This window comes from Anomaloglossus baeobatrachus, chromosome 10, assembly GCF_048569485.1.
Source record: "Anomaloglossus baeobatrachus isolate aAnoBae1 chromosome 10, aAnoBae1.hap1, whole genome shotgun sequence".
NCBI lineage: Eukaryota > Metazoa > Chordata > Amphibia > Anura > Aromobatidae > Anomaloglossus > Anomaloglossus baeobatrachus.
Genome location: NC_134362.1, coordinates 161,186,796 through 161,212,118, shown reverse-complemented (window position 1 = coordinate 161,212,118; position 25,323 = coordinate 161,186,796). Strand labels below are relative to the sequence as shown.

At 46.7% G+C, this 25,323-nt stretch overlaps 1 protein-coding gene across 1 annotated transcript in view; it reads left to right on the top strand.

The window, feature by feature from the left end:
• The window catches only part of RPGRIP1L (RPGRIP1 like), a 283,031-nt gene that overhangs the window by 233,200 nt on the left and 24,508 nt on the right, over nucleotides 1-25,323 (top strand). The window contains exon 22 of the mRNA XM_075325764.1: nucleotides 1,086-1,177. Coding sequence (XP_075181879.1) covers nucleotides 1,086-1,177 — 92 coding nt within the window. The remainder of the gene's footprint in view (nucleotides 1-1,085; nucleotides 1,178-25,323) is intronic.

Below are 25,323 nucleotides of genomic sequence, written 5' to 3'. Positions count from 1 at the left end.
GCTAGCCTAGCCCACCCGTGACAGTTCCCCATTGACTTGCATTAGTTTTGTTAATCATGCTGATTACTGGAATAGTACTAGGTCTTCGGTATTAATAATAATCAGAACCCAAATATTTTATTTAATTAACTGTATATACATACACCTCTAAAATCATTGCCAGGGTTGGATACGGACCTTCACCAACAATTTCTGACTTACCATCATCCAGCCAGTCAAGATCCTTCACTTACAACCTGGCAAACCATATTGTACAGACTTGGCCAATCTCAATCCATAACAGCGATGGTACAAAAAATTCTAGATTCATTCATCACAACACATGACTGTAGGTAGCAGAGGGATTTCAGATTCCATGTGGCCAAAGTGGAAGGTCGCAAATTTTGCCAAAGTTTTTTTCAAAGTGGGCAGATTATGTGCTTGCTTGTATAATACCTGAAAAGAATGTAATAACCACAGAGGTTGTCCATTACCATACATATACTCATCTCCTGGGGCGTGTGTGACATTCTTTGCCATGTATACCTCGCAGCCAATTATTGATGGTTATTAATTCCTTTGGATGAGATGATTGGCTGCAGGGCTCACAGGGCATAACAATGTTATGAGAGCCTCGGGAGACTCATAGCTGGAATTACGCCAGTGCTGTTGGTGAGTATATATCAGTATTTTTCAAACTAGTAGTTGTTATGCCATATGAGTTGATAAAAACCTCTGTACATGTCTCTATTAGTCCTTTCATAGCAGTTTAGGGTCATCAAAGCGGATAGTTAAAGGGTTTGTCCACTAATTTTTCAAATGAGTAGTTTCCCTTTTACTATGTGGCATGGGAAGTACTCTCCCGTGTCCGGTGGGCATTTTTTGGGAAGATGTATGTCCTTTTGTTCCTTTTGCCCCTTTGGTTTAGGAATTGGTGAGATCTCTTTGCAGGGAACATTGGATGCTCATCAAGCACAGATTGGAGGAGTTATTGCCCAGATCCCAGGGCAGTGCCTAATGGATACTTGGAGAATAATTTGCATTATTGATAAAAAAGTGAGTAAAACCCAATTAGTTTTTTTTATAATTTAATTTATTTTATGCAGATAATGATGGCCGACAAACCACAGATGGAAACGAATCTACAGAAAGTGACAGCGATGATTGCGTCATCCCAGCAGCACAGGAAGTGAAACCGGTAAGTGAAATACTATATTATATCTGCAGTACATCTTCTCAGATGAGAAATAGCAAAAATATTCAGCAAAATGCAGTATTTTTGTACTGACGGTTTCTGTCACGGGTGACAGACAGTCATGTGGTTTCTGCCCATAGAAGGTCACAGCGTCTGACTGCACAGAATGCTCTCTGACTTTCCATTGTGCCTGCTGCTAGTATTCATTGGTATAGGTAGCTTTCCTGCTGGATTCATCCCTCCCTTTTGGACCCAGTAAGAGGTTACCTTTCACTCAGCTGTTGATCATCAGTATTCCCATGGTGTTTAAATACCCCTTCCTTCCTTTGGACTGATGCTGGTGATATTTTCAGTTCATTCAAGCTGAGGTTGCAAGCAGGTGGCTTGTCATCTGTGGTATTGTTGCTGTTACTTTGCTGAACTCCTACCTGATTCATCTAATTCATCTGTGTGTCCTCCTTGGGTTTTCTATTGCTGTTTATTAGGGTTGACAAAGAGCTCATCCCACCCATTCCCTATTTAGGGCTCAGCACTAGAGATACCTAGGGTCAGGTATGCGGCTTGGCGCATAGGTGCGGAACCTATCTAGGGTGATGAGGGACTCCAAGGATCAGCAGTAGGTTCGGTCAGGGGGTCAACATCTTCCCTCTCCCTAGACACAGGGTTTCCCTTCCATTTCGCACTTATGCTTGGTACTTCCCCCGTACCTAGCGTGACCTTTTCTTTTCTCAGTCACTTAATCGGGGGACACAGCAACCATGGGTTAGTCTGCTGCCACCTGGAGGCTGACACTAATAATACACCTTATTAAACCAGGCCTCCTCAGTTTAGCTTAGTATCAATTGGAGGCAGATGTATCTGAGTCTCGGAGCACCCTTACCTTTGGTAGGTTTGGTTAGGCAATAACGTTCTCTTCCATTAGGCAAGGCTCCAAAGAAGGGACTTAATTGTCCGTCCTTCTTAGGGACAGAGTAGTCTGTGTTTTTTCATGCATTAGTTTTTTTGGCTTCTCCACTATCTAGCCTGGTGCTAGCAGGTGAAGGTATAGTCTGCTGGGAAGAGCCAACTTTTTTGTTTGTATGGTGTATTATTAATCTCAGCAAACTAACCCATGGTTCATGTGTCCCCCAATGAAGACTGTGAGAAAGATTTTGCAGTGGCTACCAAACATCTTCATCTAGTAGTGTCATATGAAAACAGTGCAATACGTCCGATACGTAGTTGATGTAGAATTAATTACAAATTTTTACTTGCAGCCATGATGAATGATGAGAAGTAACACTAGGATGTGAGTGCGACCAGATTACAAGCTATAGTACCTTATACAGTGTGTCCACCCATATCCTGTCCACCGCCATTAACTTGAGAACGGGGCAGCTATAGGCATAGAAGTGGTGTCTAGGTATAGTAAAGGAGCCATGCGCTACGCAATGAAACCACCTATAGCACCACCTGGTGGAAAACAACGTAGTTAGCATTTTTATCTCAAACGGGACAAGAGAAAAAAGTGAATTACAAAGTTGAAGGGCATCATCAATACAATACGAATAGACTCCTTGCATACAGAAATGCTATGATTAGAACGTATAAAACTCACAAGGCTGCGGACGTGAAGCGATACCTCATGGAGACCTTCCTACAAGTCATTGGGTATGGTGGCTGTGTGGAGTGACCTCCACGCTCACCTGACCTGACCGCATTGGACTTCTTTCTGTGAGGTCACATCAAATAGCAGGTGTATGTGACCCCTGCACCAACATTGCAGGACCCCTGACGACGTATCACAGATGCTTGTGCAAACGTGTCACCTACCATATTGCACAACGTGCAGCAAGATACAATATGCTGTCCAGAGTCCAGATGTGCATTGCAGCTGACGGGGGCCACTTTGAGCATCAAAGTTAAATGAGCGCCATATGTGTGACCAGCATTTATTGGTTTTGGGTGGTCATGGGTTTCATATCATAGCATTTCTGTATGCAAGGTGTCGATTCGTATTGAATTGATGATGCCCTACAACTTTGTAATTCACTTTTTTTCTTTATCTTTTTCCGTTTTCGAGATAAAAATGCTAACTCCGTTGTTTTCCACCAGGTGGCGCTATAGGTGGTTTAATTGCGTAGCGCATGGCTACTTTACTATACCTAGACACCACTTCTATGCCTATAGCTGCCGCTGTTCTCAAGTTAATGGCGGTGGACAGGATATGGGTGGACACACTGTATAATGCAAAATTAGGGTCTGAAAGCAGAATAGATACCATTATAGGGCACAGGGTGAGGCTGTCAAATGGGTATCAGCTTGTCAGTGGCAGCACCCAGACCATGGTTAGAGGGTTAATATCCTGTGTAGGAAATGCGAAAGGGTTAGCAGGATACACCGAGGCACCCACATTTTGGCCATGCCGTGGCCCAGGCTCCCACTAAGCGATGTTTTACTGTTCAGAAACTCAATGTCCGCAGTGGTATCAGGCTTCATGGTTACAGATGAGAGTTCACAATATTTAGTTATAGGCCTCACTGGACATCCTGCAAGAAACAAACATACAAAGTGACCAAAAATGTGAAATTAAACATAAAACAAACAGTAAATAGCAGTTCCGCAGTTGTAATAATAAAAAAAAACACATAATGCCATAATGCGTTGACAATAAATCACTGTCCAGGATCTGTTCCTCTTGATCTCCATTCCTGCACGCGGATTAACCCCTTCTCTGCAGTGTTCAGCTTTAACACAGGCACTTAGCAGTTTAAAGGGGGTTGTCAAGTCACAAGTTGAATTTGGTTTGGTGGTGAGCTATTATAAGGGTACTTTCACACTTGCGTTTTTTCCCTTCAGTCGCAATCCACTGCTTTGGAAAACAGCGCAATCCGTTATCGGATTGCACTGCTTCTCATAGACTTGTATGGACGACGCATAGCGACTGATGGCCCTGCGTTGCATCCGCCGTCCGACGCAGCGTTGCATCCGCCAGGCGGAAAGAATGCAGCATGTAGCGTTTTTCTGCGCTTCCCAGAGCGTCAAAAAAACGCAATGTGCAGGATTCCGTCGGTGTCCGTCATTTTTATAATGGAAGCCTATGGGGGCAGAATCCGTCGGAATCTGTTATTTGACGGATTCCTGTGACGGATCCGTCTCTACACAACTGAGCATGCTCAGTTGAGTAAATCGCTGAAAAAAAAAGCTACAAAGGTTTGCGTTGTTTTGCAGGATTCGTCGCATCAGTTGTGCCTCTATGCAACGCATCCGTTACATCCGTCACACAACTCAATGCGACGGATGACGCACAACGCAAGTGTGAAACTAGCCTAACTGAGAAGGAGCCACTAGAAGTTATAAGGTCTCATCGGTATCAGATCACCACTGAACTGATATTGATGACCTATCTTAAGATCGAATCATTAGTATCTAATGATCGGACAACCCCTTAAAGGCTGCAGGGACATAGAGCTGGTATCTAATTCAGCTGTGGATGAGTAAATGATTGTCTTTAAATCTCATTTACACATGGCAGGAATTTTTCATTATGGGAATAGACATCCCATATGGATTACTGTATAAAATGTTAGTACATTGCGCAGAATTCACTGAGAATCTGCAGCAGTAGCCACAAACTTGTGGCAAAGCACACTCAGTCGCTTAATGAATCCAGATTTGTTTTGAATAAATTCTGTAGTAACTATGTAAACTCTTCTCCTTTCTGGTTTTATCGCACCAAATTATAATGTGTTCAGTAATGGATAAGAAACTGAGTTGTCAATGAAAGGCATTGAGCAGCTTGTACTGTATTGCAATATGTGCAAGCTGCAGAAGCCAAATAGCACTACACTTCTAGTTTGTTTGTTTTTTTACTTGAAAAACAATGCAATAAAAAAATACAAATGTGTACATAGCATTTAATCCGTTTAGAGGTTTACATAATGTTTAGAGGTGAACATATGGTAGATAATTCGATACACGTAGCCAAATCCGTCGTGGTTTATGGAGCCTAGATCTTGGGATTCCCTCTATATCTTCAGGCGATTTGCAGTGTTTTTGTATGGATAACCTTAAATTAACCCAAATTTCAATGTCGCGTTTTTATTTCCTGCTGTGACCCCTTTGAAGTCGAGCGTCGTTGTGTCTGTAATTTAGAGATTAGCGAAACAGAACCTGTACAAGTGTATGATGCGGCAATCACAACACTCTCCATCACACAATCATTACGAGACGGGTACGGAGCATGTAAAGAGTTCCCAGGATGACGACTCCTCTCCCCTTTTTAACTCCCCACATCCACAGAAACCTCGGAGGCATGTTAATTACCGGGAAGAACAGGGGAGTAGCTGCTGAGTGCTCGCTGTTAGACAATGCTTTATGAATTTTTCATACATTTGAATACTAAAGAGTGAATGCATAATCTCTTGATTAAAAGAATATTCCCAACCGGCAGTAATTGTATTTCCAGACCTTCCACTGTACAACATCGTAATTCTCTCTTGTAGCGATGTTAAATGTAATCATGTAATCTACGGGTTTGTACACTTCTGCGTATTGATCGCTTCCGCTCTCCTGGAACCCCCATAGCTGTTTTATTCCCTATTGTTTTTAGAAAATTAAAATAAATAATACAAATAGAGAAAAGATTAATTTAATTATAACGTTTGAGTCCCTCCAAACCATTTCACTTCTCCAACTGTTTGCATAGGCTAAAGGGTGATTATGATATCTATAATATATTACACATATACAGTCAGGTTTAGGACAGAAAAAAAAAAGAAAATTTGGGGTACTCACCATAAAATCTTTTGCTCAGCATAATCTCTTTCTTAGGCTGCCGTAGCCCAAGATCTGACTTGAGAGTGCTATCTGGTGCCCAGCCCTAGGGACTGCTTTAGGACAATGACGCGATAAAGAAAAGTAGATTTTGGGTACTCACCGTAAAATCTTTCTTTATCACTTCATTGGGGGACACAGAAGACCATGAGTAGTATGCTGCTGCCACTAGGAGGCTGACACTAAGCAAAAAAAAGGGTAGCTCCTTCCCGGTAGTATACACCCACCTACTGGTACACAGATCCTCAGTTCAACTTAGTGTCCGTAGGAGGCAGACACGTGGCTGCTCTCACACCTTTTCATAGTTACATAGTTACTTAGGTTGAAAAAAAAAGACCTAGGTCCATCTAGTTCAACTTTCCTCCACCAGTTCTACATTTTGTCACTAAGTCATTTATAACCAACAATATTATGTGTTTCCTTAGGTTACCTTTACAAATTTCTACAGGATTTACACCTACATCTCATCGGATGCAAGTATTGGTAGATGGGTCCTACAAGCTGCAGTGGCCCAAGATACCCACCCCTAGGGACTGCTTTTCTATGTCTTATGGTCTCGTGTTTCCCCCAACGAAGGGATAAAGAAAAGTAGATTTTGGGTACTCACCGTAAAATCTCTTTCTTGGAGCCTTCATTGGAGGATATAGCACCTACCCTTGTGTTACTAGTTGTGTGATCATGTTTTTCGTTTTTACCTGTTGCTCCGCCTACTGCTTTCTCACTAACTGAGGATCTCTGTGCCAGTCGGTGAGTGTATGCCACCAGGAAGGAGCTAACCTTTTTTTGCTTAGTGTCAGCCTCCTAGTGGCAGCAGCATACATTACCCATGGTCTCCTGTGTCCCCCCAATGAAAGCTTTAAGCCAGAGATTTTACGATGAGTACCCAAAATCTATTTTTCTCCCAGCATTTTTAATCTTTTCCAAGGTTTCATGTGTCCCCCAATGAAGTGATAGAGAAAAGTGTATAAAAAATATAGCAGGAAAGGGGTTGTCTGAATATCTAAAATTTTTGAAAAACTGATCAAAATGGTGTTATATATTAAAAAAATAAGTAATTTTTCGATGCATACCCTTGTACTTGCTGCTCTATCTGGTCATTTGTGTGACTGCTGCAGCCAATCACAATAGACACAGATCCCTCCAGATGAAGCCGGACGTAAAAAAGTGTGGTGGGGACATAATAACTACACCGTGTGCAGAATTATTAGGCATTTTATTGTATTTTAAAGATTTTTTTTTTTTATTGATCAACAACTATGTTCTCAATCAACCCAACAGACTCATAAATATCAAAGCTTAATATTTTTGGAAGTTGGAGGTTATTTTTTTATTTTTAGATTTGGCTATCTTAGGAGGATATCTGTTTGTGCAGGTAACTATTACTGTGCAGAATTATTAGGCAACTTAATAAAAACCAAATATATTCCCATCTCACTTGTTTATTTTCACCAGGTAAACCAATATAACTGCACGAAATTTAGAAATAAACATTTCTGACATGCAAAAACAAAAAATATTAGTGCCCAATATAGCCACCTTTCTTTTTGATGACACTCAACAGCCTACCATCCATAGATTCTGTCAGTTGCTTGATCTGATTACGATCAACATTGCGTGCAGCAGCCACCATAGCCTCCAGACACTGTTCCGAGAGGTGTACTGTTTACCCTCCCTGTAGATCTCACATTTTATGAGGGACCACAGGTTCTCTATGGGGTTCAGATCAGGTGAACAAGGGGGCCATGTCATTATTTTTTCATCTTTTAGACCATTACTGGTCAGCCACGCTGTGGAGTAGTTGGATGCATGTGATGGAACATTGTCCTGCATGAAAATCATGTTTTTCTTGAACGATACCGACTTCTTCCTGTACCACTGCTTGAAGAAGTTGTCTTCCAAAAACTGGCAGTAGGTCTGGGAGTTGAGCTTCACTCCATCCTCAACCCGAAAAGGTCCCACAAGTTCATCTTTGATGATCCCAGCCCATACCAGTCCCCACCTCCACCTTGCTGGCGTCTGAGTCGGAGTGGAGCTCTCTGCCCTTTACTGATCCAGCCTCTGGCCCATCCATCTGGCCCATCAAGAGTCACTCTCATTTCATCAGTCCATAAAACCTTTGAAAAATCATTCTTAAGATATTTCTTGGCCCAGTCTTGATGTTTTATCTTATGTTTCTTGTTCAGAGGTGGTGGTTTTTCAGCCTTCCTTACCTTGCCATGTCCCTGAGTATGGCACACCTTGTGCTTTTTGATACTCCAGTAACGTTGCAGCTGAAATATGGCCAAACTGGTGGCAAATGGCATCTTGGCAGCTTCACGCTTGATTTTCCTCAATTCATGGGCAGTTATTTTGCGCCTTTTTTGCCCAACACGCTTCTTGCGACCCTGTTGGCTATTTGCCATGAAACACTTGATTGTTCGGTGATCACGCCTCAAAAGTTTGGCAATTTCAAGACTGCTGCATCCCTCTGCAAGACATCTCACAATTTTGGACTTTTCAGAGCCCGTCGAATCTCTCTTCTGACCCATTTTGCCAAACGAAAGGAAGTTGCCTAATAATTAAGCACACCTTATATAGGGTGTTGATGTCATTACACCGCATACCTCCTCATTACAGAGATGCACATCTCCTGATTTACTTAATTGGTAGTTGGCTCTCAGAATATACAGCTTGGAGTAGGACAACATGTATACAAAGTATCATGTGATCAAAATACTCATTTGCCTAATAATCTTATAATTCTGCACACAGTTTTTTGGGGGATTGGTAAAGTAGGAATTCATTTTTTTTTTTTTTATTTTTTTTTTACACTTTTGTGAGTGTTGTAAAAAAAAAAAATAAATGGCCAGACAACCCCTTTACCTCTTTAGAAATTGCAGCAATTTTTACATGGTCCTTTTACTTTAGTAGGCTCAAAAATAATAGGACAATTAACTAATTAATTAAGTGAAGTGAAAGGAGAGAGGGGTCCTTTCAGAACCCACTTCTTGGACCAACACTTATCAGACATGCAGGGCATATTGTGTGGATAATCCGTAAGTATCCAAGATCTACGCAATTAAAAGGGCTAAAGGGACCTGTCTGGATAAGATGACTGCTCAAACCAAGCACAGGGGCTGGTGCACCCTTGGTATGGCCAAAACAGTTTTATGTGCTTTCCTGCCAACTTGTTTTCCATTTATCTCACACCCACCGTCTTCCAGAGAGAACTATCATCAAGGAAGAGGGATACAAAAGAAGTAAGGTGGGAAGGTGCACTGAACTGTTCGGCCACACCAAGGGTACACTTAGCTCCTATGATTAGTTTGAACAGTTATTTGCTGCTGACAGACTTCCTGCGGTGGGAGTTTGTCAGCACAGAGTGACTGTTCAAACCAAGCACAGGCACTCTAAGTACCCTTGACGTGGCCAAACATTTAACAGCACCTTTCCTAATACTTATTTTCCATCTTTCACTGGCCCTATAAAGCTGAAGCTGTCAATCAAAAAACAGGATGTGGAGGGTTTGAGTTAGAGGGAAAATAAGTAGATGGGAAGGTGCACTGAACTGGTTGGCCACACCAAGAGTGCACTGAACTAGTTGGCCACACCAAGGGTGCACTGAACTAGCTGGCCACAACAAGGGTGCACTAAACTGGTTGGCCACACCAATGGTGCACTGAACTGGTTGGCCACACCAAGGGTTCACTGCACTGGTTGGCCACAACTGGTTGGCCACACCAAGGGTGCACTGAACTGGTTTAGCCACATCAAGGGTGCACTGAACTGGTTTAGCCACACCAAGGGTGCACTGAACTGGTTTGGCCACACCAAGGGTTACACTGAACTAGTTGGCCACACCAAGGGTGCACTGAACTGGTTGGCCACACCAAGGGTGCACATAAACTGGTTGGCCACACCAAGGGTGCTCTGAACTAGTTGGCCACACCAAGGGTGCACTGAACTAGCTGGCCACAACAAGGGTGCACTAAACTGGTTGGCCACACCAAGGGTGCACTGAACTGGTTTAGCCACACCAAGGGTGCACTGAACTGGTTTGGCCACACCAAGGGTTACACTGAACTAGTTGGCCACACCAAGGGTGCACTGAACTGGTTGGCCACACCAAGGGTGCACATGAACTGGTTGGCCACACCAAGGGTGCTCTGAACTAGTTGGCCACATCAAGGGTGCACTGAACTAGCTGGCCACAACAAGGGTGCACTAAAGTGGTTGGCCACACCAATGGTGCACTGAACTGGATGGCCACACCAAGGGTTCACTGCACTGGTTGGCCACAACTGGTTGGCCACACCAAGGGTGCACTGAACTGGTTTAGCCACACCAAGGGTGCACTGAACTGGTTTGGCCACACCAAGGGTTACACTGAACTAGTTGGCCACACCAAGGGTGCACATGAACTGGTTGGCCACACCAAGGGTGCACTAAGTGCCTTTGTTTTGTTTGAATAGTCATTTTCTGCTGACAGACTCCCTTTAAGGTTTAATAATTGAAGTTAAACAAGTAGTTTGACATCATTATCCTGAAGACAAACCTTTTTAAAAAGAAGTTAACATGCTGACTACTGATTGATATCCAGTTTCTAAGCCACTAGTTGTCAGCTATTATCAACAAAGTAAGCCATGGGCAAAACGCGAATGTGTCGAGTCTGCCATTATCGGCACCTACAAGGAGTGGTCTTTAGCCAGTGGGTGACTCCCCTTGAATTGTCCACATACTCCCCTGGTAGTGCACATCCATAGATTATATTGTGCTGAGACAATCCGTTCAGACTCCCAACACAGATTTTTCACATATTCTACAGTATATCAAGTCAAACGCGTGACCCCAACATTATTCCGATTTCCGTTCAATGTTTCCCATTATTACTGGTCTTGGCAGAGCATAATGTGCCGAGGTCTCCGTGGCTGGAATTTGTAGGCCGCTATTCTGTAGAAGCGGCTGCTCTAATTGTATTATATCCATGATCACTTCTAATCTCGAGTGGAAGCGTCTAAAGTCGGAAATTCCATTCAGATCCTCGCTTCTTTAAACACTTGACAAATTCATTTGGAAAGGGACATCAGGGTCCCAGTTGAGTTTGTCAGGTTGATTTAAAACCATTTTGTTCATAAAATACTCCTATAATTCTGCCGTGCCATAACAAGCCGGCTCAGCATCATTAAATTTTGAAATACTTGAACTGTTTTAAATATTTATGAGTCTTTTAAAATACGAGAGAGGAAAAATTCATCAAGATAAAGCCGCGTTTTTCACTCTAATTATACCAGATATATGTAACTCTCGGAATAATGACATTTATCTGACGCTTGGGAGTTTGGTGGAATGCATTGTGCTCCTCACCGCAGTTCATTGGATATGTGAATGTATTTTATTTGCTCTGCATGTAGCAAGAATTAGACTGTTGTTGACGCACCGATGGAAACTCTACACGGCGGAAATTTGTTTTAGGCGTGTATGACATTAACATGTAACGTCAGATTCTAAATCTACTCATTTGGCTAATCCTAGGGGTGATTTACAACAATATAGGCGTAATACGGGATACACCAGTGATGGCATGGACATGGACAGTGCAAGTTAACACCTCTACCACTTACCACTAAGGCTAGGTTCACACTGCTGTTGTTTTGCTTCCTTCGCAATCCGTCACCTTGAGAAATGATGAAATCCTGCAAAGTATTTTGCAGGAATCGTTTTTTCCCCATAGACCTCTATTAGCGACAGATTGCAATGGATGGCCTTGCTGTTATGATTCAGGGTCCGAGGAGGATCAAAAAATGCGGAATCCCAAAAAAGGTAACAGAGTGGCTGGAAACTTAACGGACTGCAGACCTAATCCTGACACACAACTAGAAGTAGCCATGGGGCGTGCCTACGATGACCTGGACGCCTCGACAAAGCCAGAGAACTAAATAATCTCACAGATAGAAATATAAGAAAGCAAATCTGCCTCAGAGTAGTCCCCAAAGATAGATAGATAGCCCCCACATGTAAAGGCTACGGTGATATAGAAAAACACAATGCAAAGCCAGAAAAGACAGATTCAGCAAAGGTGAGGCCCAAACTATCTTTATAGGAAAGAGCAACCGTCTGCAGCCATAAAAACCCTAATATATACTAGCACTACTGATATGGAAAAATCCTGAGGTCACAAAACCTCTCCCCCACTGTACCAGCACTCAGATGTTACTGGGATCCAAAAACACTAATACAGATGAGGGACTGAATAATACCAGGCATTACAAAACACAAACCTTGCAGAATCATCGAGCTAAGTATACAGACACTCCCAGTAGGGAATGATCCCATTACACCACGAACTCCACACAGACAAAATAGGAATCATGCATTAGTATCAAAGCAGAGAAAGCAACAAGAAAGTGGAAAACAAACAGCAGAGGTACAAAGACCACTTATCTGAGAGGAGTTCTGGAAGTGAGCAGAGCTGGTTACAGAATGTCGTTAACACACAGGAGACATTGACCACCGGCAAGTAACCAGAGAAAACTCCTCAGTTATATAGTCCAACCTGACCCTGATTGCCAGTCCTCCACAGGTGTGTAGCTTTTGCTCCACACATCAACTGCACCGCCAGCACTGACCACAAGAGAAAGCCCCAAACTGGAAAACGTATTCACAACACCTTGCGTTGCATCCGCCGCATGACTGATCAGTCGTCTACGGACTGGCCGTCAGGCGGGAGCAACGCTGAATGTAACGTTTTTTTGAGCGGCAAAATAACGGACTCCACAGGACTCCATCGCTATCCGTCAAGAGATATAATGGATGTCTATGGTGCTGGATTCCGCCATAATCCGTCACACGATGGAATCCAGTGCTGGATTCTGTCATGCTCTACTGAGCATGCCCAGCATGTTTGGCATACCCATTGGACTGTCCCAAACACAAACGGATCACGACAGATTCGTCATAAAATGTACGCACAACGGATGTAACGGACGCAACGGATCAGTTTTTTCACAGGATTCCTGTGAACGGAATCCTGTGAAATAACACATCTGTTGCGTCAGTTGACAACTAAAAAACAATGGATCCATCATTGCGTCGCAACAACGAACCTGACGGAAGCAAAACAACGGAAGTGTGAACATAGCCTAACATGTAAAGTGGTATTCTGGTTTTGGCAAAGAATTGGTCAGAATTACTAGATCGCTGGGGGTTCAACTGCCAACAATTTCCAGAACAGTCGTCTCGTATCTGTAAATGAATTAAGTGGCGGTCGCACAAACTTCACTCATCGGGGCAGGTTTATTAATAACTTGGTCTTGACAGTCTTATGATACAGCAGATTTTTCGAAGTGATCTAAGCCCGTTAGACTGGACAATCTAAAAATACACCAACATTTATTAAAGTTTACGCTATTAGTTGGAGTTTTGGCTAACTTTTTAGAGTCCAGGCCAAGCCCCTTTGCAGGACAAAGCAAAAAAGGGCTCGTTTTTGCATACGAGTGTGATCCGTGTTTTTCATGTTTTACCTATAATAGTGAATACAATGCAAGTGAAGCTAAGAAGCAGGTGCATGGACTCGACATGGAATGACTGATTGCAAACAAGGGGAAAAATCCAGCACTCTTGTGGTATCCGGTAAAATTTGAGAATGTTCACATAGTGTGCTCTTAGTCATTGCTATGATTAAGAGCACACTGTGCTCAAAACGCGTCATTGCACATTCTTCTGTTCCTGATACTGGATTTTTAATGAACATTGAATAAAGAAGCTGTTTCTACAATTTTACCGGATACCACAAGAGTGCTGGATTTTTTCTTGTTTGTAATAGTGAATAGGGTCATTCACTTGTCCATGATTTTCTGCGAAACGAGTGGAGACATCAGTGACATGTCCGATTTTGATCCAAGTGTCGGATCAAAATCAGCCATGCAAGTTTATGGGTCCGTGAAAAAATATTGGACAGCACTGGGATACCATCTGGTGTGGACACTGATTTTCTAGATTGGAAAAGAATAGAGGTGAGCGAACTTGAGGATCGGTGTTCATACTGAACACAAGAAAAATAGTGTTCACGTTCTGGTGCTTTTTGTATGCTGACTACTTGAGCGGGCATCACTGTGCTCGGGTACACTCGGAGCTCAGCCCACTGTGAGCCGCTCGCACTGGGGGTAACAACATAGTGATCAGATGTAGTGTGCACCAAACAAAAAAATGGAAAAACCCTGCCCACCCACCTGCCCCGGAAGTGTGTTTATGGCTGACTGCATGTGTCTGGAGAGCCGAACTGCCCAATTAGTGACTTCCATTGGGCTTCAGGTCAAGTCCGGGTCCCAAACCAAACTTTATCTAATGTTCGGATGAACCCACCAAACCAAACTTCTAGGGGTCCACTCATCTCTAATAATTTTTTTTTTTTTTTTACATACAAGAAAAGCTGATACCACTTGGATCGAACTCTGGTCAAACTCTGATCTAAATCACTGATGAAACTCGGTCAGTTTTTCTTGTACGTGAAAAAAGTTGACATGTGAATGAGGCCTTACTCATAATAAATATGCAGCATGTCATGAAAGACTTTGTTGGCACAATTTACATTCTAATTTCTTCTCATTTAGCTTGATAAATCTCCCCCATTATATGGGATTATGTCACGCTCCCGGTGTCCCGGCAGCCCTCCTTACCCATTGAGCCGGTCCCTGCATCGCACCACTGCTCCGTACCCACTGATCCAGTCGCACCTGCATCGCACCACCGCTCCGTACCCACTGATCCAGTCGCACATGCATCGCACCACCACTCCGTACCCACTGATCCAGTTGCACCTGCATCGCACCACCGCTCCGTACCCACTGATCCAGCCTCGTCAGTGCAACACCACTCCTTGCCCACTGATCCAGTCCACGTGTCCACCGGTCATGGCTACCGCTCCCGCTCGTGCTCTCCTGTGTCCTGTCTCCAGTCTCATGTGTCTGACTCTGAGTCCTAGACTCATGCTTCTGTATAGGACCGGGCCGCGCCCACTCTCCTGGTCTTATGGGCCCAGCACACCTGAAGCAGGATATGACATAGGGCTGTGCTGGGTATATGAGACTGGCCTTTCCATGTGGGCGGGGCCTGATCAACGTGTCTTGAAGCTTAGTCTTATGAGCTAGGTGCTCAGGTCCCCTTGTGCCGTGTTCCGTTACCAGTACTACTGCTTGCCATTACTACCCGGCACCTGTACCAGTATTCCGTATTGTCCTAAGGAACTTCGTGACCCCGGTGACTTTGTTCTACCCGTCCCATGTGGGACGCTGTCCCCGTCCCGGCCACGCTAGTGCTCCGGCTACCATGTACCCAGGCCTCTGGTGGGGTGCACGGTCCAGTGGATCCACCTCCTGGACCTTATAGATTGAGCAGGCCATGTATTCCGCCGGAGCACAACCGTCCGAACTGGGAGAACTGCGCCAGTAACTGGTGTGACAGCGAGAGACCCTGACCCGTATATTGAACTTCTTGACGTCTGTGGACCACCGTTTGTTTACGCTACAGACCGCCGCCTCGACCCCGTCGACGCAGCGAACAGTGACTACGTCTGAACTCGTTGTCTCCCCGGCCTCGCAAATTCGCCTCGCTGCACCGCCTCACTATGCGGGAGATCCCAAGACCTGCAGAGGCTTCTTGAACCAGTGCTCTCTGCATTTCCAGTTGCTCCCGCACCTGTTTGTTTCGGACCAAGCAAAAGTGGCATTTCTGATGTCCCACCTGGAAGGCGAAGCGTTGGCCTGGATAAATCCGTTGTGGGAGAACGAGGATCCGGTAACGACCGACATCCGGGAATTCCTTCAGGCTTTTCGAAGTACCTTTGATGAACCGGGACGCACTACCGCGGTTACCTCCTCGCTCCTCCGGCTACACCAAGGAACCCTGACGGTGGGCCAGTACGCCATCCAGTTCCGCACGCTTGCCTCCGAGCTAGGCTGGAACAACGAGGCATTGACTGCCGCCTTCTGGGAGGGGCTCTCCGGTCGCATCAAGGACGAATTAGCCGGTCGTGATGTTCCCCGTACCTTGGATGCTTTGGTATCACTAGCCACCCGGATCGATCTCCGTTTTCAGGAGCGGACCAAGCAGGTATCCCGGGAGAAGCGACCAGTCCGTCACGCCTTTGTCCTGCAGAGGTCTACCGTTCCCCCGCCATTGCCTTCCTGTGATTCAACTCCCGAACCTATGCAAATAGACCGACTGAGCCAAGCCGAGCAACACCGTGCAGAGCGGCTCGCCCAGGGCCTGTGTTTCTATTGTGGAAGCGGTTCACATCTGCTCCGCTCTTGCCCTGAGAGGTCAGGAAGACCCCAAGTCCAAGGGATGGTGGGAACCGCCACCCTTGGTACCGGAATCCCATCAGTCCCGGTTACACAGACTGTCCAGGTAACGACTGAGCAGACCCGGTTCACGGCAGAGGCTCACATTGATTCGGGGGCAGCGGGTAATTTCATTCTACAAGCTACAGTGGACCGTTATCGAATACCGGTTATCCCGCTTGCTAAACCCCTCTGGTTCGCCTCCGTGGACGGAAAACCGTTATACGAACCCGTGTTATATACAACCGAACCCGTGAGACTCCATGTTGGTGCTCTGCACACTGAGACTATAGCTTTGTATGTCATCCCGAGAATGGCTCCCGCGCTCCTGCTGGGTCTGCCCTGGCTACAACTCCATGACCCTGACATCAGTTGGCGCTCTGGCGCAATCACTCGCTGGAGTTCCTTGTGCCATGATAACTGTCTTCAGCCCGTTCCTCGGCCCCTGGCACCTGACCTTGTCATGCCGCAAGAAGAAGAGGAAACGACGCAGTCCAGCGTCGTACCACAACTCCTGTCACTTGAGCCTTTGGTACCACCGCGCCCTGAAGAAGAGACGGCGCAATCTAGCGTCGTTCCACCATCCCTGGCTATTGAGACTTTGATGCCACCGGCTACTGAGGATGAGGCACTGTCCTGCACCCGGTCCGAGACGCCCGATCCGGTCGTCGAAGACTCCAGTCCTGCTTCTGACTGTCTTCCCCATTCCGTTGCCTCCGTTGCCGCTGACTTGGGTTCTCTGATACGGGACATAGTGGCCATGAAAACGGTCCGGGGTAAGCAGTCCTTCCTGGTCGATTGGGTGGATTGCAGCCCTGAGGCTCGGTCCTGGTTGTCCCGGAAGTACGTTGCTGCCCCTCTTCGGCGTGCCTACATGTCCCGGCTGCGGGGAGGGGGGCTTCAAGGGGTGGTACTGTCACGCTCCCGGCCCTCCTTACCCACTGAGCCGGTCCCTGCATCACACCACCGCTCCGTACCCACTGATCCAGTCGCACCTGCATCGCACCACCGCTCCGTACCCACTGATCCAGTCGCACATGCATCGCACCACAACTCCGTACCCACTGATTCAGTCGCACCTGCATCGCACCACCGCTCCGTACCCACTGATCCAGCCTCGTCAGTGCACCACCGCTCTTTGCCCACTGATCCAGTCCACGTGTCCACCGGTCATGGCTACCGCTCCCGCTCGTGCTCTCCTGTGTCCTGTCTCCAGTCTCATGTGTCTGACTCTGAGTCCTAGACTCATGCTTCTGTATAGGACCGGGCCGTGCCCACTCTCCTGGTCTTATGGGCCCAGCACACCTGAAGCAGGATATGACATAGGGCTGTGCTGGGTATATGAGACTGGCCTTTCCATGTGGGCGGGGCCTGATCAACGTGTCTTGAAGCTTAGTCTTATGAGCTAGGTGCTCAGGTCCCCTTCTGCCGGGTCCCGTTACCTGGACTACTGTTTGCCTTTCCTACCCGGCATCTGTACCAGTATACCGTACAGTCTTAGGAACTCCGTGACCCCAGTGACTTTGTTCTTCCCATCCCCTGTGGGACGCGGCTCCCGGCCACGCCAGTGCTCCGGCTGCCGTGTACCCTGCCCCCCGGTGGGGTGCTCGGTCCAGCGGATCCACCTCCTGGGTCTACCAGTCCTCCCGGTCCTGACAGATTATGAGCGATAGCTGAGTGCTCTACTCGTCTATTTCCTTCAGACTGATAGACCTTCAATAAGGCTGTAGCGCACTTAAAGGGAATCTGTCAGCAGGTTTTTGCTTCAGCATAATGAAGGGAAGGAGATTCTGAATCCAACAATGTATCACTTAGATTACTGGCTGCAGCTGTTCTGACACAATCACAATTTTTAGATGTAACCATGTAGTAGAACTGAGAAAGCTGCCCCCGCCCACACCAGGGTCTCTATAGAGATTGTACATTGAGAGTGAGGTGTCAATCAGAAGAGGGGGTGTGCCGGACTGTAGTCTAAGCAATGAGCCCTGAAACATTAAGGAAGGCATTCATCCAGAAAAAGGGGTTGGTTTTTTTTGTCAAATTTTACTTAAAGGGAGGATTTTGCTACCTCACCTAAGAGCAGCATGATGTAGGCAAAGAGATCCTGATTCCAACAATGTTTCACTTAGATTACTGGGTGCAGTCATCAATCAGATGAGGAGGAAGCGTGCTAGACTGCCGGGCATGTGACATTATAGTCTGAGCAGTGTTGTCTGTTTTTAAAGTCAAGGTGTTGGGCGTCTTTCTTTAGAAGACATTTCATGAAATCGCTAGCAAGATATAAATGGCACAGAGATGAAAAACAGAAGGCGGCGCTGATAGAGAGCGAAGAAAATCAAAAGATCAAAGAAAAAAAAATATTTTCATCAGTATTTGGTCAGTCACTCCATTTCTCCTCCAGCAATGATTGTATCACATACGTTTGCTAAACTTTTCTCCTACATTGGTCTTTTATTTGGATCAAAAACAGACATGTCACCCTTCTGTCGCTTATCCATGTTATGTCTGACTTTTTTGAAAATCTGACTTTTCAGTGTTCATTAAATGATCAATATTTCAGCTTTGCAACAACTTTATTTTCATAACCTAAACCAAATTTGGGAGGGTTTCAGCTTTCAAAAGAGTAATTTATAAAACCAATGGATGAATTTAAAGTCAGGTTATAATCTTTTATTTACATAACATGGATAAGTGAAAGAACTCCTGTCAGTTGATTGAATGAGATCACGTAGGAAAAAGTTTATGTTCGATTTACTTCATCTCCTCTTTTTCTTTATGATATATGTGTGTATATATGTGTGTATATATATATATATATATATATATATATATATATATATATATATATATATATATATATATATATATATATAAAATTATGTACAGACTAAAAGTTCGGACACACCTTCTCATCTCTAGAACAACTATTAAGAGGAGACTTTGTGCAGCAGCCTTCATGGTAAAATAGCTGCTAGGAAACCACTGCTAAGGACAGGCAACAAGTAGAAGAGACTTGTTTGGGCTAAAGAACACAAGGAATGGACATTAGACCAGTGGAAATCTGTGCTTTGGTCTGATGAGTCCAAATTTGAGATCTTTGGATCCAACCACCGTGTCTTTGTAGAAAAGGTGAACGGATGGACTCTACATGGCTGGTTCCCACCATGAAGCATGGAGGAGGAGGTGTGATGGTGTGGGGGTGCTTTGCTGGTGACACTGTTGGGCATTTATTCAAAATTGAAGGCATACTGAACCAGCATGGCTACCACAACATCTTGCAGCGGCATGCTATTCCATCCAGTTTGCGTTTAGTTGGACCATCATTTATTTTTCAACAGGACAATGACCCCAAACACACCTCCAGGCTGTGTAAGGGCTATTTGACTAAGAAGGAGAGTGATGGGGTGCCATGCCAGATGACCTGGCCTCCACAGTCACCAGACCTGAACCCAATCGAGATGGTTTGGGGTGAGCTGGACCGCAGAGTGAAGGCAAAAGGACCAACAAGTGCTAAGCATCTCTGGGAACTTCTTCAAGACTGATGGAAGACCATTTCCGGTGACTACCTCTTGAAGCTCATCAAGAGAATGCCAAGAGTGTGCAAAGCAGTAATCAAAGCAAAAGGTGGCTACTTTGAAGAACCTAGAATATAAGACATATTTTAAGTTGTTTCACACTTTTTTGTTAAGTGTTTCATTCCACATGTGATAATTCATAGTTTTGATGCCTTCAATGTGAATCTACAATTTTTACAGTCATGAAAATAAAGAAAACTCTTTGAATGAGAAGGTGTGTCCAAACGTTTGGTCTGTACTGTGTGTATGTATATATATATAAATATATATATATATATATATATATATATATATATATATATATATATATATATACATACACATATATATATATATATATATATATATATATATATATATATATATATTTATATATATACACACATACATATATATATATATATATATGTATACATATATATATATATATATGTATATATATATATCTATACTGTGAGACTGTGACCGGGGTTATCTATGACGGCCGGTATGTCTCACCCAGGTTGTGCTCACTCCATGATAGAAAGTGAACCCACTATAGGGTTAATGCTGTTTCCCTACAGACTGAAGGAAGGGTTAAATAGAATCAGGAACAAGGGCAGGTGTGCCGGGTGTGGGGAAGTGAACAGAACTCCCTGAGTTTTCTGCTGGAGAGGCACCTGTATTGTGTTATGGACTTTTGTTTTGGACATTAAAACCGTGTGCTGTGAACCTTGATGCCTGGATCCCGTGTCTTCTGCTGCGCAGCCGACCGTGCTACCTCACATATGGTGGAGAATGCGGGCATCACAGCCGGTGAGGTGTAGCATCCATCCCTGGTGACCCAGCAGCGCATGTCCTGGATTCGAGCGGCTATACTACAGCCCAAACCAGGCGACGCCATGGAGGACATACTAAAGCATTTGGCTCAGGCTAATGCACAGCAACAACAGGCTAATGCACATCAACAACAGACCAATGCACACCTGCTCCAATCCTTGCAAGTGCAGGAAAAAAAATTCCAAGAACAGATGGATCAGGCCAATGCACGTCAGCAGCAATCCTTGCAAGTGCAGGACAAAAGGCACCAAGAACAGATGGAGCAGGCCAATGCACGTCAGCAGCAAGCCTTGCAATTGCAGGAAAAAAGGCACCAAGAACAGATGGTTCTCCTGGCCAAGTCGATCCGTGCCGGACCGGCAGCAACAACCCCGGGACCGGGTGATGACGGCAGCGTCCGGAAAGCGGTGAGACAAGCGTTGCAAAAGATGACCCCGGGGGACGATGTGGAAGCGTTCCTGGCGGTGTTTGAGCGGGTGGCCGAGCGGGAAAAGCTGCCGACCCCCCAGTGGGCTGAGGTATTGTCACCCTATCTGACGGGGGAACCCCAAAAAGCGTACCTGGACCTCGGTACCGAGGACGCCATTGACTATGTGACCCTAAAAGCCGAAATACTGGCACGGTTGGGGGTGAATACCTATGTACGGGCTCAGCGGGTAAATCAGTGGTTCTATGAGGAAGCCAAACCCGTACGCTCCCAGGCCTATGACTTGTTGCATCTTGTAAAAAAATGGTTGCAGCCTGACACTCTGAGCCCGGCGCAGATGGTGGAAAGGGTAGTAGTGGATCGTTTTGTGCGCACTTTACCCGTCACCGTTCAACGGTGGGTAGGACAGGGTGACCCGAGTACCCTGGACCAGTTAGTGTCCCTGGTAGAGCGGCATGTGGCTACGCAGGACTTGATACGGGACACTGAGACTTTGCGTACCGCCCGTCGGTCCGGCCCCTCCAAGCCTAGGGCCAAGGACCCACCGCCGACAACGGTGCAGGAGTCCCCTACCGTCCCGCCTGAGGCCGCGGCCGCCAATCCTGAGGTCCGGAAGGTTCTGTACCCTAAACGACAACCCGTCAAGGGGGTTTCCGTCCCCCTTAGATGTTGGCGGTGCCAGCGGGTGGGACATATGGAAGCCCAGTGTCCACTCACCACGGAGCCCATGGATTGTGGGGTTACCCGGCGGGGTTCAATGTATGCTCAGGTGGTGTGTACCGCTGACCTGGTCTCCCCAGAGACGGAGCCCCACTTGTGCCAAATACAGGTGAATGGATGTCCGGTTACAGGATTGTTGGATTCCGGAAGCATAGTGACCCTTGTGCGATCCACCTTGAGGGCTAAAGTAAAGGCCACAGGACGTACCGTGGGGGTGGTTTGCATACATGGGGACCGCCGAGACTATCCCACGGGGATTGTCACCATCACAGCACCTTGCGGTCAGGTGCAACATGAGGTGGGACTTCTTAACACTCTTCCTTATGACGTGATCCTAGGAAGGGATCTGCCCTATTTTTGGACTTTATGGAAGGGACCCCCTAAGTCTCCTCAGATATTGGTCAGTCCGGGACCTGAGCCCTACAATCCTGAATCCGGGACACCTGCCGTAGGGGTCCCCATGATAGGGACAGAATGTGAACCCGATAGGTCGCCCCTAGAGGTATTGGCAGGAGAGGCTGAGACGGTCGAACCCATCCCGGAGTTGGAGGCGTCCCCGGATACGTTTGGGACTGCCCAACTCCAGGACCCTACATTAATACATGCCCGGAGTCAGGTGACAGTAATTGACGGGGTGGCACAGCTGCCCGGTGCCCAGGTAAGGCACCCCCATTTCGCTCTTAAGCAGGATTTACTCTACCGGGTAGATGAAATACGGGGCGTGGGGGTAGAGCAGTTGGTGGTGCCCCAGCCGCATCGTCGGCGGGTCCTCGACTTGGCTCATAAACACCTGATGAGTGGCCACCTGGGGGTCAAGAAAACGCAGGAGCGAATATTGCAAAGGTTCTATTGGCCCGGAGTCTTTGGGGAGGTAAAACGGTTCTGCGAAACCTGCCCGGAGTGTCAGCTTACCGCACCCCTGACCCATTTTCGCAGTCCGTTGGTACCGTTACCCATTATAGAAGTCCCTTTTGAACGGATAGGGATGGATCTGGTGGGGCCCCTCGTAAAGTCCGCTCGAGGGCACCAACACATCCTAGTGATCGTTGACTATGCCACCCGGTATCCCGAGGCGATACCTCTCAGACATACTGCAGCAAAGCTTATAGCTCGGGAGTTGTTTGCTGTGTTCTGCCGGGTGGGGTTGCCCAAGGAGATCCTTACGGATCAGGGGACCCCATTCATGTCTAAAGTGACCAAAGAGCTATGCCGGCTACTCCAGATCAAGCAGTTGCGTACGTCTGTGTACCATCCTCAAACGGACGGTTTAGTGGAGCGTTTCAATAAAACCCTGAAAACCATGCTAAAAAGGGTGATTTCAAAAGACGGGAAAGACTGGGATATGATGCTTCCCTATTTGATGTTTGCCATCCGTGAGGTGCCACAGGCATCCACGGGGTTTTCGCCTTTTGAGTTGTTATACGGGCGACATCCCCGGGGATTGTTGGACCTGGCAAAGGAAACATGGGAGCAAGAGCCCACCCCCCATAAAAGTGTGATTGAACACATTTTGGGTATGCAGAACCGCATAAGCGCGGTCATGCCAATTGTGAAGGAGCATTTACAGGAGGCTCAGGCCGCGCAAAGCGGCCGCTACAATAGACAAGCCACCGTGCGGACCTTTAAACCCGGGGATCGGGTGTTGGTATTAATCCCCACGGCGGAGAGTAAATTCCTGGCTCAGTGGCAAGGCCCCTACGAGATAAAGGAAAGAGTCGGGGTGGTTAACTATAAAGTATTGCAGCCCGGTAGGCGGAAACCTGAACAAATATACCATGTCAACCTATTAAAACCCTGGCAGGAACGGGAAAGCCTGATGGCTGTTTTTTCCCCATCTCCCTCCCCTTCGGGTCCTTCACCTCCGGCTCCAGCGACCTCCGGAGAGGACGAACCGGAAGTAAGGATTGGAGAAGCCCTCACCAAGACTCAGAGGCGAGAGGCCAGACGGTTGGTTCAGCAGAACCCCGATGTCTTCTCCGAGCTGCCCGGTAGGACCAGTCTGATACGACATGATATTGTCACCGAGCCCCACCTGAAGGTACGCCTGAAGTCATACCGGGTACCGGAGGCTCGACGACAAGCCATATCGGAGGAAGTAAAGACAATGTTACGCCTGGGGGTCATCGAAAAATCCCGGAGTGAATGGGCTAGTCCGATCGTCCTAATACCAAAACCCGATGGCTCCTTAAGGTTCTGCAATGACTTTAGGAGATTGAACGAAATATCCAAGTTCGATCTCTACCCCATGCCCAGAGTGGATGAGCTGATTGATAGGCTGGGACAGGCGCGGTATTTTACCACGCTCGACCTGACCAAGGGGTACTGGCAGGTGCCACTGACGGAGTCCGCCAAGGAGAAAACCGCTTTTGTTACGCCGGAGGGTCTCTTCCACTATGTTGTCTTGCCTTTTGGGTTACATGGCGCTCCAGCCACGTTCCAGAGGTTGATGGACTTAGTGCTGGAACCCCACCAGGCGTATGCATCAGCGTACCTTGATGACATCATTATTTACAGCTCCGAGTGGCAGACCCACTTGGAACAGGTACAAGCGGTGGTGGACGCGCTTCGAACAGCCGGACTGACAGCCAATCCCAAGAAATGTGCATTGGGACTCACGGAAGCCCGCTACTTGGGCTACGTGATAGGCCAAGGAGTGATTAAGCCCCAAATTAACAAGGTTGAGGCGATCCAGAAGTGGCCTAGACCCCTGACCACGAAGCAGGTTAGGGCCTTCCTGGGTATCGTGGGGTACTACAGGAGGTTTGTAAAGGATTTTGCGGGACTATCAGCCCCCTTGACGGACCTTCTCAAAGGCAAGAAGTCCGTCATGGTGCGCTGGACTCCGCAGGCCGAGGACTCCTTCCGGGCCCTGAAGGAGGTCCTGTGCGGACAGCCCGTTCTGGTCAACCCTGATTTCCGGAAGGAGTTCATAGTACAGACTGACGCCTCGGAGATCGGTCTGGGGGCAGTGCTGTCTCAGGTGGTTCAGGGGGAGGAACACCCCGTCACCTTCTTAAGTAGGAAGCTCACCCCTCCCGAGCGGAATTATAGCGTAGTGGAGAAGGAGTGCCTGGCGATCAAGTGGGCCTTGGAGTCCCTACGCTATTACCTGCTGGGACGGCAGTTTCGCTTGGTGACGGATCACTCTCCACTGGTCTGGATGAGGTCCGCCAAGGAACGGAATGCCCGGGTTACCCGGTGGTTCCTTTCTCTGCAGAACTTCCGGTTTACGGTTGAACACCGGGCCGGTAGGTTGCAGGACAACGCCGATGCCTTGTCCCGCGGGCCGTGTTTGATGGCTGGAGTTCAACCCCGCGCGCTTGAACTGAGGGGGGGGGTATGTGAGACTGTGACCGGGGTTATCTATGACGGCCGGTATGTCTCACCCAGGTTGTGCTCACTCCATGATAGAAAGTGAACCCACTATAGGGTTAATGCTGTTTCCCTACAGACTGAAGGAAGGGTTAAATAGAATCA